This window comes from Physeter macrocephalus, chromosome 19 (assembly GCF_002837175.3).
Source record: "Physeter macrocephalus isolate SW-GA chromosome 19, ASM283717v5, whole genome shotgun sequence".
In the NCBI taxonomy this organism is placed as follows: domain Eukaryota; kingdom Metazoa; phylum Chordata; class Mammalia; order Artiodactyla; family Physeteridae; genus Physeter; species Physeter macrocephalus.
Genome location: NC_041232.1, coordinates 19417020 through 19435031, shown reverse-complemented (window position 1 = coordinate 19435031; position 18012 = coordinate 19417020). Strand labels below are relative to the sequence as shown.

Here is an 18012-nt window from a genome sequence, read left to right as displayed (position 1 = left end):
ATGCTTTCTCTCCACCCACGGAGCACCCAGGGTGCAAGACCAGGTGCTCACGGATTGAGAGAGGTACCGTTTCCTAACAGGGCACTCAAGTACATCTGACTGGGCTGCTTTCTACACATTTTTTTTTTTTTTTTTTTTTTTTTGTGGTACGCGGGCCTCTCACTGTTGTGGCCTCTCCCGTTGCGGAGCACAGGCTCCGGACGCGCAGGCTCAGCGGCCATGGCTCACGGGCCCAGCCGCTCCGCGGCACGTGGGATCCTCCCAGACCGGGGCGCGAACCCGGTTCCCCTGCATCGGCAGGCGGACGCGCAACCACTGCGCCACCAGGGAAGCCCTACACATTTTACTGTGGTTTGCTAAGAAACCATCAAGTCGGCTTATAGAATCTACATGAACTCCGTTTCCAGATCGCTGAGAAAAATGACCAGACACGATAATGTTGGTTTAGAGCAGTGGTTCTCCAACCTGACTGCCCATTAGAACGATTAGAGTTTATTCTCAGAGAGTATAAAAGCATGTGCGCTGAGGAATCCCCCTCCCTGCATCACCTTTGGTTGCCTTCCCCCTGGGGTGACCAGTGTTGGTAGTTTCCTGGGTGTCTTTCCTGAAATAATTTATAAATATACATGCAATCACGTAAAAAAATACAGATATATTTCTGTTCTCTTTTTACATAAATGGCAGCATGTTATACACATGCTATCCCATACCTTTCTCTCCTAAGAATACCCTGGACATGACTTCACACCAGTATAAAAGACAGTGGGTCTCACCCAGCGGTGATTTTGGCCCCCAGGGATATTTGGCTCTCACTGGAGACATTTTTGGTTGTCGCAACTGGGCGGGTGCTACTGTCATCCAGTAGGCCCCAGGGAGGCTGTTAAATATCCTACAGTGCATAGGACGGCACCCGATACCAAAGCATTATCCAGCCCCAAATGTCAGTAGTGCCAAGACTGAGGAACCCTGGTCGACCATCCGGTGTAATTTGTTCACGTTTGTCCAGGCCCCACTGGTGGATAGGTAGCTTCCAATCTTTCTAAAACAGCGCTGCACACTTTCACACACGTGCATCAGTCTGCAGAATAAACTAGCAGCAGAATTGCCAGGTCAGAGGGTATCCGCCTTTGCCATGTTGACACTACAGTCCCTGACGGGGGTTCTACTAATTTTTTTTTTTTTTTTTTTTTTAGTTACCAGGGCCGTTATGAGACTAAACCCAAATGTCCAGGAGTGGGGACTGAATGTACCGATTTTTTCCATCCATCGGTATTCTAGTACTCAGGGTTGATAACTGCCAGCTTAGACTATGTAGACACCGTAAGCACTGCTGCCCTGCGTGTGTTCCTTCTGAAGCTGGCTCACAACTCAGCTTCCCAGATGTGGAGCAGCTTGTTTACCTAATGTACCTAGCAACTCTAGCCCATAACACACTTTGTAAATGAAACATGGGTGAAATCATAAAGGCGTTCCTGCAAGGCGGTCTTCTGAGATTTAGGAGAATAGTAAAATTCTGCACTGGAAATTTACAAAGGAAAGAGCATATTTTTCTAAAACAGTTCTAAGAGCTGACAGCAATTTTAAGATATCGTAGGTCCCCTATGTAACAATGTGATTCATACTCCTGAGGCAAAAACATAGTAACGAACGTGAGTCTTGCTACTAAATCAGACATTTACTTTATATGAGACATCCTGAATTTTAAGAACCTGAACTTTCGAAGACACAGCCATGGATAAAAGAAAAATGTTGAATGTCACTTTCTTGAAGAATCACATGAACAGTATGGTACTTACGCAAAGCTCTCGGAAGTTCAGGTCAATATATCCAGTTTCAAACAAACCAGAGGCTGGATGATCAAGAGGGAAAAGGCAAATCAGTCCATCGAAACTAGCTACTAACCTTTCACTGATTTCATTTTCATTTCACTCTCACTTCTTTTGAACTTTCTCTTTTCCAAGGGCTGGAGGATTGCCATAGACCATAGCCCCAAAGCCCTGCAGCTCTGGGTTTTCATTTTAAATGCCAGCCACCCCGCCAAAAAGAGGAAAGGACAAAAGGTAGTCAGCGTTTGGCTCGAGAATGGAGTTACATTTGTTCAAGAGAAGCTGGATGCTGACCCAGATCACCGCTAAGACTGGCTTTTGGTCCTAAGTCTCTGGACGTTCTCCTTGGATTCACGTTTCTCTCCCATTTTTATTTCACTGCAGCAAACCCCGCACTATGGACATAAAGGTGGAAAACACACAACTTAGATTCTGACCAGATTTGGGTTCCCAGGAGTCACCGATCAATGCAAATGGTTTTCAGTCATCACCTCTTTTTGCCAAGCCCTCAAAATGGTCATTTCCAATAGATGGGAGAAGAAGCAAATTCCGTACTGCCAAATTAAATGAGTGGTGGCTCCTTACACAGGCCTTTCTGTACAGATGCTGGTGACTGCAATATTGTTTCTCAAGCTTATCAAATAATGGGTCCTTACAACTATAAGATGAAGGCAATTCCCTGGTGGTCCAATGGTTAGCACTCTGCACTTTCACTGCTGAGGGCGCGGGTTCAATCCCTGGTCAGGGAAGTCAGATCCTGCAAACTGCCCATGAGCCCCAAAAAACAAAAACTATAAGATGAAGAAGAGAAAATTCAAAACATCAGCGTGTTCATCTTGAACCTGCATTCCAGAGTCGAAAGAAAACGTACCCAACCCCGTTATCATTAGTAAGTTTTTTCTGTTTTGTTTTTGTTTTCATCAGTAAGCTTTATTCAACCACTGGACTTGGATTCTGTATACAAGCAGGGCAGGTCTCCCGGCACTTTTACTGGTCGGGTACCTTGCTTTGGGTTTGGCAGGGGATGGTCTACTTACTTCTGTCCCCCTTCTCCCTCCCCTTGACCCTGTCGTCTCTGAAGTCCCTCCCTCTGTCCCAGTCACCTTCTGGCCACACCCTGGTGGATTCTTTTTCCTGCCACCTCTTCTCCCGGCCCCTGTCATGGTCCCGATCCCTCATCCTGGAGTCCCAGTGTCTTTCTCGCGATCGAGATCGCTCCCTTCTCTCCCTCTTTCCCTCTCGAAACTGGTCGTTTTTAACAACGGGCAGATGAATGGGTTTTCGGAAAGGCCGATCCCGCCCCCCGAATCTCAGCTGCCCAGATTCCTTTCTGCCCCCCAGGCCCCCTCCAAGCCGCCGAGGAATCCACCCTTGGAGAGTCCTTTCCAGTTCATAGTCCACAAATAGCTCGTGTCGGTCAATAACCAGGCCACCGGCGTCCCGGTAAGCTTTGAGCAGAGAACGCTCCTCTTTGTATTCGATGAAGGCATAGCCCTTCGAAAAGCCCGTGACCAAGTCCCTCACCAGCCGAAGCCGCCGGATGTCCCCATAGCGGGAAAATACTTCCTTTAACTTCTCCTCTTTGGTCTGCAGGTTTAGTCTCGCCACAAACAGGGTGAGGAGGGGGTCTCCTGTGACGCCTTTGTTGGGGGCATATCGTGCCAGCATCGCCCTCCAGACAGCTCGATCATGTGGATCCTCGTCGGTGCCATCAATGCTGCCAGCTTTAAGCGGGTCATACTCCTTGGCGATGGGCATCCAATCGTTCATGTTCTAAGGAGAGGCACAGCAAGCGTTTATGTAGCATCTACCGTGAGCTACGTATTCAACCCTTCCAACCCCATGAAGTAGATACTGCTTTTCACCCCTTCTTCCAACAGGGAAGGAAGAGGATTTTTCAGATGCTGTGGCCTCCCAGCTAGAAAGCAGGGGAGACAGTATCAGAGCCAGGCAGTGGGGCTCCAGAATGCTCTCACTCACTCCTCCACCAACCCTCCCCGGAAGAAGCAGAGGGCAACGTGCCTGAGTCTGATGCACACGTGTATCGTTCAGCTTAGCCACGGTAGGGCACACCCAAACTGTTAGAACGTGGCAACACGGATCAAAATCCAGAATCAAAATCCAGGCTCACCTTTCAGAGACTTTAAAATGGTCATAGGGAAACCAGCCTGGGAACTTCTGTGGAAAAGGACATTTCAAAAAACTCTTTATGGGAGTTCCCTGGCACTCCAGTGGTTAGGACTCGGCACCTTCACTGCCGGGGCCCAGGTTCAATCCCTGGTTGGGGAACTAGGGTCCCGCAAGCCACATGGCTCGGCCAAATATATATATATAAATAATAATAATAATAAAATTAATAAAAATTTAAAACCCTTTACTACCAAGAGTTTCAAACACATACCAATGTAGACAATGGCATAACCTTCCATGAATTTCTCACCCGGCTCCAACTATGACCAATACCTGGCCTGTCTTATTTCATCTGTGCTCCCCACATTCCCGCTCCCAGATTTTTTTTTTTTTAATTTTAAAATATTTATTTATTTATTTATTTATTTATTTAGGCTGCACTGGGTCTTTAGTTACGGCACGCGGGATCTCCGTTTTGTTATGCAGGATCCTTAGTTGCGGCATGCGGGACTTCTTAGCTGCAGCATGAGGGATCTAGTTCCCCGACCAGGGATCGAACCCGGGCCCCCTGCATTGGGAGTGCGGTGTCTTACCCACTGGACCACCAGGGAAGTCCCTCCCAGATTATTCTGATAAGGACTTTTTAAAAAAACAAAACTACACGGGAAAATGGTGCTCTGAATGCAGCATTTTGCATCTGTCAGTAAACAGGGAGCAAAGCCAAAACGGCAGTGACCCAGCCACAGTCTCTTTAGTTCAAAAGGAAGATGGGGGACTTCCCTGGTGGCGCAGTGGTTAAGAATCCACCTGCCAATGCAGGGGACACAGGTTCGATCCCTGGTCCAGGAAGATCCCACATCCTACGGGGCGGCCAAGCCCGCATGCCACAACACTGAGCCCACGCGCTCTAGGGCCTGCGTGCTGCAACTACTGAGCCCGCGTGCTGCAACTACTGAAGCCTGTGTGCCTAGAGCCCGTGCTCCACAACAAGAGAAGCCACTGCAATGAGAGGCCCACGCACTGCAACGAAGAGCGGCCCCCACTCGCCGCAACTAGAGAAAGCACTTGTGCAGCAACGAAGGCCCAACACAGCCAAAAAATATATATAAATAAATAAAAAGAAACTTTATATATATAAAAAAAGGAAGATGGGATTTCTTCCCATTTCCCTAGCTCATAATCCATTTATACTTTGGAGCTTGAGAACTGATTGCAATGGTAATTTTAGTTCAGCAAGCACCCTGCAACTGTCATTCATTCCGATAGAAGATCTTTCTATTTTTGTTTGAAAGAGGGTGGGTAAGTTTAAGTCTGACACATGATAACTGATTCACGTGAATCTGCTGGAATAATTCGGTGCTTGCCAACATTTCAGACCTGCTAGTAATCGTGTGGCTACCTCTGTAAAGCTCTAGGGCCAAGGCTGAAATATGTTACTTAAAAAGCAGGGCTCTGTCAAATACATCTGGTGATCTTCACTCCTAACAGCATCTTTCCCTGATATTTATTAAAATGGTATCTATAGTTTCCCCCCCGCCCTCAAATTTTCCTCAAGGATCTTTTTTGGTTTTGTTCTTCAGTTTACAGGTTATGTAGGGGGAGTGATCACAGTGGAATTTCTTTTCCCAGTAAAAAAGTAAAACACCTACAGAATGAAACCCAAAGTCAATGAACTCAAGCATTCTGACTCTCACTTAGCCTCTCACCATATTCCACTGCACAGCCTATTCTTCCCAGGACTGCTCCTCATTCCTTGAACGTGCCCTAATCCCCTGGCTCCGTGTCTTTCCTGGTGCAATTTCCTCTGCTGGGAATATTCCCTTCCTTTCCACCTCCCACATCTCCACTTGTGCAAATTCTACTGGTCCTTCCAAGTCTGGCTTCCAGCCTCTTCCCCATGAAGCAAATCCGTTAGTCCCACAGCTCATGGTACCTCTTCTGTCATACTGATCACATTTTGCCCAACACACAATAAACACTCTTCACAATAAACACTCTTCAACCCAGTGTCTCCAGATCCTAGGACACTTCCTGATAAATGCTGGGGAACTGAACCAACTCCAAACAAAATTCACTGAACTTATTTTGGTCCAAATCAGACAAAAAGGACCACTTCATTGAAAATTGAAAGGCAGGGACTTCCCTGGTGGCGCAGTGGTTAAGAATCCGCCTGCCAATGCAGGGGACACGGGTTTGATCCCTCAGGGTCCAGGAAGATCCCACATGCCGCGGAGCAACTAAGCCCGTGCGCCACAACTACGGAGCCTGCACTCTAGAGCCCGCGAGCCACAACCACTGAGCCCACGAACCACAACTACTGAAGCCCGTGCGCCTAGAGCCCGTGCTCCGCAACAAGAGAAGCCACCACAATGAGAAGCCCCTGCTCCGCAGCAATGACGAGCAGCCCCCGCTCGCCCAACCAGAGAAAGCCCGCACGCAGCAACGAAGACCTAACACAGCCAAAAAATTAATTAGTTAATTAATTATTTTTAAAAAGAAAGAAAGGAAATTGAGAGGCAGGACGTTACACCATCTGCCACCAAATTGTAAAAGGAGGGCATATGTGCGTCTCATCATTAACAAGCAACTTCCGACAAGACACCTCTCTGGTATCCTTATCAGTAAAAGGATGATAAACAACTAGAACAAGGGAAGGTGCACGGGAAGAGTGAGACACTTTGGGTCCGGTCTGGGCTCTGCCTCTAACTCACTTTGTGTCTTTTGTCTACTACGGCTGTAATTTCTCCACATGGGGGAAAAAGAGAGATCACTGTGTTGTTTGGATCTCTGCTCTGGTATTCTCTAAAGGGCCCTAAAATTCTTAAGAGTCTAATCTTACTTCCTTCTTCTACCGCAAGGTTGCAGGAAAAACAAACAAAAATCAGAGACCATAATAATTATAGTTAACCTGTATTGAACACTTAGGAGGTGCCAGGCACTGTGCTAAGCACTTAACTCCCCTCACCTCTCAACAATATCGGGACACACCCACTTCTATTATTGCCATTTCAGATGCCAAAGGTGAAATGCAAAAAGATTGCCTTTTGTCCCAAATCACAGAAGTAGCCCAGCGGGGGAGTTAGAACCAAGGGCTTTTATTGACTCCAGAGCTTGAGCTCTTAACTCTTTCCTTAGATAGCTGTCACAAAATATAAAGCTTGAGATGGGGATAGGAAAAAGCAGGCCACGTCTGGGTGTCTGAGGCTGAGAGCCCCCTCGCAGCCAAGTGGGAAAGGAACCCGTCCCCATTCCACAGGAAAAGGTCACAAAGATCCACCAAATAAAGCTGACATTGCTGTACACAGTCAGAGCTCCTGTTCAAAGCTTTAAGAGTTCCTCAAATTAAACTCTGGAAAAAAATTACAAAGGGATAAAAGATGAGTTTCCGGTTTTCTCCCTCACCTGCATGCTCCTATCAATACTAAATACCAAGAGCAGAGGGGGCTTCACAGCTTCTCGTTACTCTTTCTAGGTGTATTTTCTCCGTTGCAACATTGCATTGGGATTTTCTACCACCATCTCTCTGGATGTTTAGATTCTCGTCATTACTTCATAAACGGAGATGGGACGTGAGAGATGAATCGTCGGGGCTGGAGGTGAGTGGGGCAATGAACCATTAAAGACAGAAGTGTGGAAAGTGAAAAAGCACTGGATTGGGAGTCAGAACACCCAGGTGTAAGACTTAGTGTTATCTTGGGCAAAATTTAAATCACCTGTTAAATGCTGAGTGCCTCTTCGCCGCGTTTTTTTTTTTTTGTGAAGATGAGAGAAGGTAGTGTCTTTGAAAGCGCTTTCTAATTATACATTATTATACAAATAAAAGCTATTCTTAAGCAAACAAACAAAGCACTCGTCCCCAGGCTGAGTCTGCAGAACAGAACAACCGGCGCTTCCCACCAGGTGGGAAATAAACTGAAGGCTGGCGCCCAGAGCCGTCCGAGCACGCGCAGTGAGGCCGTGGACGCTAACACGGAAGTCTCCGTGAAAAAGTCTATACTTCCGATCCGAGGTCTCCGTGAAGAAGTCTATACTTCCGATCCGCCCGTCCCCCCCCCTCCCCCCCGCCCCCCGCCCCGCAGCGCCTCCGTCTCGGCCGCCGGCCCTCAGGGCTGCCTTCCCCAGCCCGTCACCATCTGAAGGGGCACAGGACGGAAGCGGCCATCCTACCAACCCAGCTGTCGCCCCCACTCCCGGCAACACAACCCCAAAAGGTCCTCCCTCCCCTTTGCCCGCTTTCAACATGGCGGCCCACGCACGCTCCGACATACCGTCCAGGCCGAATTCCCTCGTCCTTCTCGCCAGGGTGGGTCCCACTCCCACAAAACCGCTCCCGCTCACCTCAGCAAGGCTCGGGCTTCCTTTCCCACGGAGCCCGGTGCCGAGCTCGAAGCGACGGAAGATCCTTCCTCCTTGACTGACAGGACCTTTACATCGGAAGTAGCAGATTCGTCACGGGCCCTGTTTCCGTTTTTGCTTTTATTTTAAGAAATTTAATCACATGCCTTGAGCGTCGACTGCATATCGTCTCCGAAGAGAATGAACTTTCCGTTTCTCTAAAATTGTTCACGAAGACAGAAACTGCTAAATTGAACGAAAGTTGAAAGACGAGCGAATATGCGGCTAGTTGTCTGGGAGCCGCTGAATTTCTCTCCGTAGCGAAGAGGTGTTTCAGCGCGATGCGACTTTTAGTGCTTAGACTCACTTTGAGAATTTGATTAATATTGTGGGGTTTTTTTACTCAGAAAATGCGTATGCCGGTTCACAAGGAAACTTTGTACGTATGTTTTGCCAGAGTTTTTCTAACCCGTAAATTTAACACGTTCGCTTTCCACACAAGCAAAACAGTTCTTCACAGTCAGTTTGGAGACTTTGACTTAAGAATCGCGCGGAAGCTGGTTTAAATGCCGTTTCCTGGGCCCCGCAGGGAATCAGTGAATTCAGAATCGCTGAAAATTTGCAGTTTTTTGCAAGTCCCCCCAAATGACTCTTTGAGGACCCCTGCCTTTAGAGTCACGGTTAAGAAGCCCAGATTTAAAACCTAAGCGTGGGAGGGAGAGGGGAGAACCGTGTAGTCAGTAAATCTGTGTAGAACGGGTAGATGTATGCATTCAGATTATGCTGTGTTTCTTTTTTGTTAGGTCAAAATATTCGGGTAGCTTACGACTTGTGGTACAACTTGAAATGTCTTGATACAGTTGTGCTTTTCTTGATGAGAGTCTCGTGATTTCTTCAGCCACCCATTTTCTGATTAATTCTTACAAGTGGGTCCTTTCTGCGAACAGCTGATCTCATTTTGATTCCGGTCCTATTCTTAGAAGGTAAGCCAGTCACCAGTTACTAAGGATGTATTACTGCTACCTAGTTTTTTTTGTTTTGTTTTGTTTTGTTTGCGGTACGCGGGCCTCTCACCGCTGTGGCCTCTCCCACTGCGGAGCACAGGCTCCGGACGCGCAGGCCCAGCGGCCATGGCTCACGGGCCCAGCTGCTCCGCGGCACATGGAATCTTCCCGGACCGGGGCACGAACCCGTGTCCCCTGCATCGGCAGGCGGACTCTCAACCACTGCGCCACCAGGGAAGCCCTGTTACCTAGTTTTTATCAAATCTTTATTATGTAGGTGAAGCATAGGTTCTGAGTATCTATAGCTTTCTTTAAAGTACATTTTCTTGAAATATATTAATAAAATGTATTGAGTAAAAAAATGAGCAATATCTATAGTTTAAAATTTCATATTTAGGACTTCCCTGGTGGTGCAGTGGTTAAGAATCCACTTGCCAATGAAGGGAACACGGGTTCGATCCCTGGCCCAGGAAGATCCCACGTGCCGCAGTGCAACTAAACCCGTGCACCACAGCTACGGAGCCTGCGCTCTAGAGCCCGCGAGCCACAACTACTGAGCCCGTGTGCCACAACTACTGAAGCCTGGGCGCCTAGAGCGCGTGCTCCGCAACAAGAGACGCCACCGTAATGCGAAGCCCGCGCACCGCAACTAAGAGTAGTCCCCCCCGCCTCATGGCAACTAGAGAAAGCCCGCGCTCAACAACGAAGACCCAGTGCAGCCAAAAAGAAATAAACTTATATTAAAAAATAAATTAGGGCTTCCCTGGTGGCGCAGTGGTTGAGAGTCCGCCTGCCGATGCAGGGGACGCGGGTTCGTGCCCCGGTCCGGGAAGATCCCACGTGCCGCAGAGCGGCCGGGCCCGTGAGCCGTGGCCGCTGAGCCTGCGCGTCCGGAGCCTGCGCTCCGCAACGGGAGAGGCCACAACGGTGAGAGGCCCGCGTACCGCAAAAAAAATGAAATAAAATAAAATAATTAATTAATTAAATTTAAAAAAGAAATATTGTGGTCCCAGTATCTGTGCTCTGCTGGCTTATCGACGGAAGGCTTTTGGGAAAAGTGCATCCACAGCATGAACGCTGCTGCAGAGTCTGAAGGTGCTGCAGACATCTTTTAATACGCTTGGTGGCCTCTTGAAGGGTCATCTGAAAGACATCTCCGTGACTGCCACATATATATCATTAAAGTTTAATTATATACAAAATTAATTATATAACAAAATAGTTTATAAACCAAGTAGAAGATCTGAAGGGCAATGTGAACAACCCTACTAGAGATTTCTATAGAAGTTTCATATTAATACAATCTTTTTTTCCTGTTTCCAGTTTTATTGATATACAGCACTATTTAAGTTTAAGGTGACTTACATACATGATGATATGATTACCACAGTAATTTTAGTGAGCATCTGTCATCTCGTATGGATACAAAATGAAAGAAATAGAAAAAAAAAATTTTCCGTACAGCAGTGTTAAAAAGATATTTATATCATACGTTACATCCCTAGTACTAATTTATAACTGGAAATAAGTACCTTTTGACTGCTTCCATCCAATTCCCCCACCCCCAGGCCTCACCTCTGGGAACCACAAATCTGATCTCTTTCTCTATGAGTTTGTTTGTTTGGTTGTTTGTTTTGAAGTATAACTGACCTACGACGCTATGTTAGCTCCTGGTGCGCAATATTGTGATTCGATATTTCTGTACATTTCAAAATGATCACCACCACGCTAATACCATCTTAAAACAAACATTTAGCATCACCTGCCAGACACCGGGCTAAGCTCACTTCACTCTCTCAACAGCTCCTTGCAGAGTGTATTGTTAGCTTCCAGGGTGGAACAAGAGCTGGCCTGGAGAGTAGGGTGGAGGACATTAGTCCCTTGGCCGTAGTCTCCTTTAGTGCTTCCCTCACCCACCCACACCGCCTCCCCCCACACACACCCCACCCTCCCACTCATCACCCTGAATAAACGTTTCACCTAAGTTTAAAAAAAAAAAAGTGTGCTGTTATGCAAACACCCACCGTAAACAAGTACTCTGGGCACCGCCCTTCCTGCAACCCAATTCTTTCTTAAAGACTTTCAGCTCCTAGAGATGAAGTCACTGACCCAGGATTGCAGGCATTTAAGCCAAAAGAGAACAGGAAGAAAGACATACTGAATGTACCACTCACGAAATGGTGCCACCAGTATTCAGAAGAGCATGAGACCTACTCTGCTTGATGTACCAAAATAGGACCACCAGATATTTGCTAATGGAACTTTCCTATGGCTGGAATTAACCCCCAAACACTTATGGTTCCATTTTTATGAAGCATGACCCACCCACTACTTTTGTTTCCTATGTCATGTTTTCCTTTGCTTAACCGTGAGTTGGGTGATACCTTACTTTATGCTCCTTTTTGCAGTCAGTTTGGTTCCTACTTAAAAGCGGGGGCGGGGGGGGGAAGCACAGCTGCACACTACTGCAGGCCTGCCTTAAATCTCAGGGGATGAGTGTTCCTGAAATTATTTTTTAAACTTCGTATAATGACGTATCACTTGGACTTTTTTTTTTTAATTTATTTTGTTTATTTATTTATTTTTGGCTATGTTGGGTCTTCGTTGCTGCGCGCGGGCTTTCTATAGTTGCAGCCAGCGGGGGCTACTCTTTGTTGCGGTGTGCGGGCTTCTCATTGCGGTGGCTTCTCTTGTTGCAGAGCACAGACTCTAGGTGTGTGGGCATCAGTAGTTCTGGCTTGTGGGCTCTAGAGCGTAGGCTCAGTAGTTGTGGTGCACGGGCTTAGTTGCTCTGCAGCATGTGGGATCTTCCCAGACCAGGGCTTGAACCCGTGTCCCCTGCATTGGCAGGTGGTTTCTGAACCACTGCGCCACCAGGGAAGTCCCCACTTGGACTTTTTAAAAAGCTTTGTTGTAGACATATTCTATGTGTGTTACTGATCCACCTTTTCATATCTTGTTCCCAAATAATCATGTGAACTTGGGGAGTTTCTCATACTTCATATTCTGGAGATAAAGTAGTTTATAATAGTCATAGTAATAATAATAGCCAACATGTATTGAGCACTTACCGTGTGCCAGACGCTGTTCTAAAGCACTTCATGACAATCTGTTAAAGTGGCTTCTATCCTTACCCCCATTTTATAGCTGGGAAGACTGAGCCCCAGAGAAGTAATTTCCTTGCCTAAGATCACACAGCTTGCAAGGGACGTAGCCAATCAAGATTTGAACAGTTGTGGTCTGGTCTAGAATCCACCTTGAACACTCTGGTATCACTCATACTTTTTCAAATTTGAGTGTGCATGTGCATCAGAATTACCTAGAGGGCTTGTTAAAGCACAGATTGCTGGGGCCCACCCCTAAAGTTTCTGATTCAGTGGGTCAAGAATTTGCATTTCTGAAAAGTTTCCAGGTGATGCTGGTGCTGCTGGTCTCGGAAACACACTTTAAGAACCTCTGCCGGGTGAAAAAAGAAACAGGCCCCAAATGGAATCACTTGTGCTAAGCCCCATGGCAGCAAAGTAAAACTTAATATATAACTTCAGTTTCAGCCTCTCCCAGGGGTGGAATTTTAAACCAATCAGTCTGGAATTTCCTGATCATCCCTAGTGAGCTAATCTGCTTGATAGACTCCCCATCTTTACCCCCAAGGGAAGGTGACCTTACCTGAAATAATCCTTTCTTTTGTTTATGACTTCCTTGTCTTATCCCCCTTTTCTGCCTTTAAAAACCTTCCATTTGTACAGCTCCTCCGAAGCTCTTTTCTACTTGCTAGATGAGATGCTGCCCAATTCATGAATCGTCAAATAAAGCCAAGGAGATCTTCAAATATAATCAGTTGAATTTTATTTAAAAAATATTTATTTGGGGCTTCCCTGGTGCGGTGGTTAAGAATCCGCCTGCCAATGCAGGGGACACGGGTTCAAGCCCTGGTCTGGGGAGATCCCACATGCCGCGAACCACCTAAGCCCGTGCACCACAACTACTGAGCCCGCGCTCTAGAGCCCGCGAGCCACAACTACTGAACCCGCGCGCCTGGAGCCCGTGCTCCGCAACAAGAGAAGCCACTGCAATAAGCCTGAGCACCGCAATGAAGAGTAGCCCCCACTCACCGCAACTAGAGAAAGCCCATGCTCAGCAGCAAAGACCCAGTGCAGACAAAACTAAAATAAATAAATTAAAAATATTTATTTATTTATTTAGTCTGCGCCAGGTCTTAGTTGTGGCTCACAGGATCTTCATTGTGGCATGCGGGATCTTTAGTTGCGCGTGCAGACTTCTTAGTTGTGGCATGCATGCGGGATCTAGTTCCCCGACCAGGGATCGAATCCAGGCCCCCTGCACTGGGAGCGTGGAGTCTTACCCACTGGACCACCAGGGAAGTCCCGAATTTTGTTTTTTAACAGCTGTAATTCAGAATTGTTTTCATAATTTCCCAACGGAGAGAGAAGGGTCATGATTATCTACCAACAGATTGTCCAATTCTATGAGGGATCTAAGAGTTAAGATCATTAACACTTGATAATAACAGCCAGTGTCCATTGATGCTTATGATATGCTGGACACTGGATGAGGCACTTTTCATGGATTATCTCATCTAATCCTCACGCCAATTTTGGGGAAAACTTTTATTTTTTCCAAGTTGACTGTAGGAAATGGGAATTTGGAGATTAGAGAATTTGATCAAACTTATGTACCAGGAAGTAACAATTGTGAGGTTCAGGTCAAAGACTACTTAACTCCACAGCCCTGTTGGCTACTACATTACAGTCCTGGCACAAAGTAGGTGCTCAGTAAATAAGTTGTCAAATGAATGAACAAAATAATCTTTTTTTTATATCAAAATCCTAGTTACTCAATGGAAAATACTTTGACTTTTTAAAAGTGCGATTTACCAGGTTTCACTGTGTAACAAAAAGGAAGGAAGATATGGTGCCTTAGAGGATGAATTTCTAGAGAAATTTCAAGGCAGAAGGAACTTTTGAAAAGGACAGTGGTGCAGAAGAGATTCATACCAGCAGTGGTGGCTGGGGATCCTGATGGTAAAAAATAAATGCAGCAACATTAAATTCTTTCTGATAAGCATTGCTCTGCGAAGGCTACATTCCAGCAATGATGTTCGGTGGTTTTTAGTCTATTCACAGAGTTGTGCAACCATCACCACAATCTAATTTTAGACCATTTTCATCACCCCAAAAAGAAGCCCTGTCTGCATTAGCACTCGCTCCCCATCCCCCTCCCCCAGCTCTAGACAACCACTAATCTACTTTCTATCTCTTTGGATTTGCTGTTGTGCACATTTCATATAAATGGAATCATACAATAGGTGGCCTTTGTGGCTGGCTTCTTTCACTCAGTAAAATGTTTTCAAGATTCATCCACATTGTAGCATCTGTCAGTGCTTCATTCCTTACCTCCTTACCAGCACTTTATTGAGGTATAATTTACCTAAAGGAAATACACAGTGTTAAGCATACAGTTCCATAATATTTCACCTACGTATATACTCATGTGACCTTCACCAAGATCAAGATGTAGCACATTTTCATCACCGCATAGAGTTTCCTCATATGTTAAAAGAAGGAAAACTGGTAAAGTACACATAAGGTAAAATTTATTTTACAACCTTAACCATTTTTAAGTGTACAGTTCGGTAGTGTTAAGTACGTTCATATTGTTGTGCAACCAAACTCCAGAACTTTTTCACCTTACAGAATGAAACTCTATACCCACTAAACAACAACCCTCCATTCCCCCCTCCCCCCAGCCCCTGGCAACCACCATTCTACTTTCTGTTTCTGTGAGTTTGTACAGTAGATATCTCATATAAGTGAAATCATATAGTATTTATCTTTTGGTGACTGACTTAATTTCACTTAGCATAAAGTTCTCAAGGTTCATCGATGTTGTGGCATGTGTCAGAATTTCCTTCCTTTTTAAGGCTGATTAATATTCCATTGTATGTATACACCGCATTTTTTTATCCATTCATCTGTGGCTGGACATTTGGGTAACTTCCACCTTTTGGCTATTGTGAATAATGCTACTATGAACATGAGTGTGCAAATATCTCTTTGACACCCTGCTTTCAATTCTTTTGGATATGTACCCCAAAGTGGTATTGCTAGATCATATGATAATTCTGTTTTTCATTTCATTTCATTTATTTATTTATTTATTCTTATTATTTTTTTATACAGCAGGTTCTTATTAGTCATCCATTTTATACATATCAGTGTATCCATGTCAATCCCAATCGCCCAGTTCATCACACCACCCCCACCCCCCCAGCCACTTTCCCCCCTTGGTGTCCATACGTTTGTTCTCTACGTCTGTGTCTCAATTTCTGCTCTGCAGGGACTTCCCTGGCAGTCCAGTGGTTAAGACTCTGCACTTCCACTGCAGGGGACGCAGGTTTGTTCCCTGGTTGGAAAACTAAGATCCCAAATGACGTAAAGTGTGGCCAAAAAAAAAAATAAAGAAAGAAATGCAATTGATATTTTATATTGATCTTGTATGCTGCAACCTTGAGTTCATTTATTAGCTCTAATAGTTTTTTTGTGGATTCTTTAGCCTATTAATATGGTGGATTACATAGATTGATTTTTTTTTAGTATTTATTTATTTATCTTTGGCTGCATCGGGTCTTGGTTGTAGCTGCGGGATTTTTTTTTTTTTTTTTAAATGGCTGTGTTGGGTCTTCGTTGCTGTGCGTGGGCTTTCTCTAGTTGCGGTGAGCAGGGGCTACTCTTCGTTGCGGTGCGTGGGCTTCTCATTGCGGTGGCTTCTCTTACTGTGGAGCACGGGCTCTAGACGCGCAGGCTTCAGTAGTTGTGGCTCGCGGGCTCAGTAGTTGTGGCTCGTGGGCTCTAGAGCGCAGGCTCAGTAGTTGTGGCGCACGGGCTTAGTTGCTCCACGGCATATGGGATCTTCCCTGACCAGGGCTCAAACGCGTGTCTCCTGCCTTGGCAGGCAGATTCTTAACCACTGCGCCACCAGGGAAGTCCCTAATTTATTTAGTTTTTACTTTTTTGGCTGCATCAGTCTTAGTTGTGGCACATGGGATCTTCGTTGAGGCACGCGGGATCTTTTGTTGCAGTGCACAGGCTTCTCTCTAGTTGTGGCTTGCTGGTTTTCTCTCTCTAGTTGTGGTGCTCCGGCTCCAGAGCACGTGGGCTCTGTAGTTTCCGGCACACGGGCTCTCTCGTTGAGGTGCGCGAGCTCAATAGTTGTGGCGTGTGGGCTCAGTTCCCCGACCAGGGATCGAACCTGCGTCCCCTGCATTGGAAGGTGGATTCTTTACCACTGGACCACCAAGGAAGTCCCAAAAGATAATTTTACTTAAGTCAAACTGAGGATTATAACCCAAGAGACAGACTCTCAGAAGCTCTGAGAACTGTTCTGCCTATTAGAAGTCGAAGACACAGTCATAAGCCTTTTTGAGACAAAGGATCATACATCAAAATGACATACTGACATTTTACTTAAACTTCACCAAAGATACATAGTCCAGGTAAGCAAGCAATTAAGTCACCGTGACTCCCTGCAGAGTTTGGAAAGTGTGCTCATCTTTTAAGCAGTTACATTGCTAGCATCAGAAGAAAGGGAAAAACAAGTTGACCTTCGTGGTCAAGCAGGCATTCCCACCTTTGAGGAGGTCTGGTTAATGTATAATGCAAACGTACCTTGCACATGAGAGAGGGAGGGAGGAGGTCCAAATGGACAGAGAGAGAATTTTGTTTACATTTTCTTGTCCTGCCTTAAAATATAAATTTAATTTCATCAATGTAGTCCAGTTTATCTATTTTTTCTTTTGTTTCTTTTTCTGTGTTTTCAAAAAATTCATTGCCAAATCCATTGACATAAAGCTTTTCCACTATGTTTTCTTCTTAGAGTTTTATAGCTTTAGGCCTTTGATCCATTCTGAGTTAATTTTTGTATATAGTGTAAGGTAAGGTACGTCACACTTTTGCACGTGGGTATCCAATTTTCCCAACACCATTTGTTGAAAAAACTATCCTTTCCCGCAATGAACAGTCTTGGCACCCTTGTTGAAAATAATTTGACCGTGTTTGTGAGGGTTTCTTTCTGGACCCTCTATTCCTTCATTCCTTTTTATGAGTGAATAATAGTCCATTGTATGGATATACCATATTATATTTAATGGTAAGCCTAATATTTCTCCATATTTAATCACAGGGTGTCATCAGGTCTGTGATTAATGGATTCCTGAGCCCTTGCCCGGGGCCTTGTTTGATCATTAAAACATTGTACCATTGTACCATCTGAAAATAGTGTCTGTTTTGTTTGTTTGCTTTTTGTTTGTTTGTTTCATCCTTGCCCACTCTCCATTTTGACTCCACAACTTCACTGTGGAAAAGATCTGTTACACCTCCCACGAAGAAAACTGCCAATACATTCCTGGGAAAGACAAGCTCCATTGCTGGATTGTCTGCCTATGACTATGACAAACCGTGAATTAAATGTAAAATAACCCGTTTTGTAATCCACACTGCTAATATTCTCAGTAATACCCTGTGTAGCTGCAGAATGTTTTCTAATTTCAAAGCGGTGATTTTTGTCTTATCTATTACTCCTCCCTTCCCAACCCAAGTGCCAAGCGCCTGGCACACAAGCTTAGTGTTTGCTGGAGGGAAGAATGCAGAATACCTGCTAACATCTTTTGAGCCTTTCCTAAGTGCTTTTTGTCACAGTCA

The 18012-nt window shown here is 45.5% G+C and overlaps 1 protein-coding gene and 1 long non-coding RNA gene across 5 annotated transcripts; one reads left to right on the top strand and one right to left on the bottom strand.

Annotated features, from left to right (window-relative positions):
- Positions 1-2738: 2738 nt before the first annotated feature.
- SNRNP35 (small nuclear ribonucleoprotein U11/U12 subunit 35) lies at positions 2739-8374 on the bottom strand. Of its 2 annotated transcripts, none has more exons than XM_024120971.3 (2): positions 8295-8374; positions 2739-3599 (listed from the first exon to the last, which is right to left on the bottom strand). In XM_024120971.3, the coding sequence occupies exon 2, from the start codon at positions 3594-3596 to the stop codon at positions 2856-2858; it is 741 nt and encodes a 246-aa protein (XP_023976739.1). In that variant the 5' UTR covers positions 3597-3599; positions 8295-8374; the 3' UTR covers positions 2739-2855. The 2 variants fall into 2 exon arrangements, with proteins under 2 accessions (XP_023976739.1, XP_007104630.1); XM_007104568.4 differs by having other exon boundaries at positions 8225-8353.
- LOC114484371 (uncharacterized) lies at positions 3609-17630 on the top strand. 3 transcript variants are annotated; one of them, XR_003677196.2, is made up of 3 exons: positions 3609-7931; positions 7966-9274; positions 14181-17630. It is a non-coding gene; the product is annotated as an uncharacterized lncRNA (long non-coding RNA). The 3 variants fall into 3 exon arrangements; XR_003677195.2 differs by having other exon boundaries at positions 14147-17630; XR_008616004.1 differs by lacking the exon at positions 14181-17630 and adding an exon at positions 9693-10129.
- The last annotated feature ends 382 nt before the right edge of the window (positions 17631-18012 follow it).

Bases quoted from the DNA above. Each gene is read 5' to 3' on its own strand.
- SNRNP35 (XM_024120971.3), bottom strand. From the start codon at position 3,596: ATGAACGATTGGATGCCCATCGCCAAGGAGTATGACCCGCTTAAAGCT.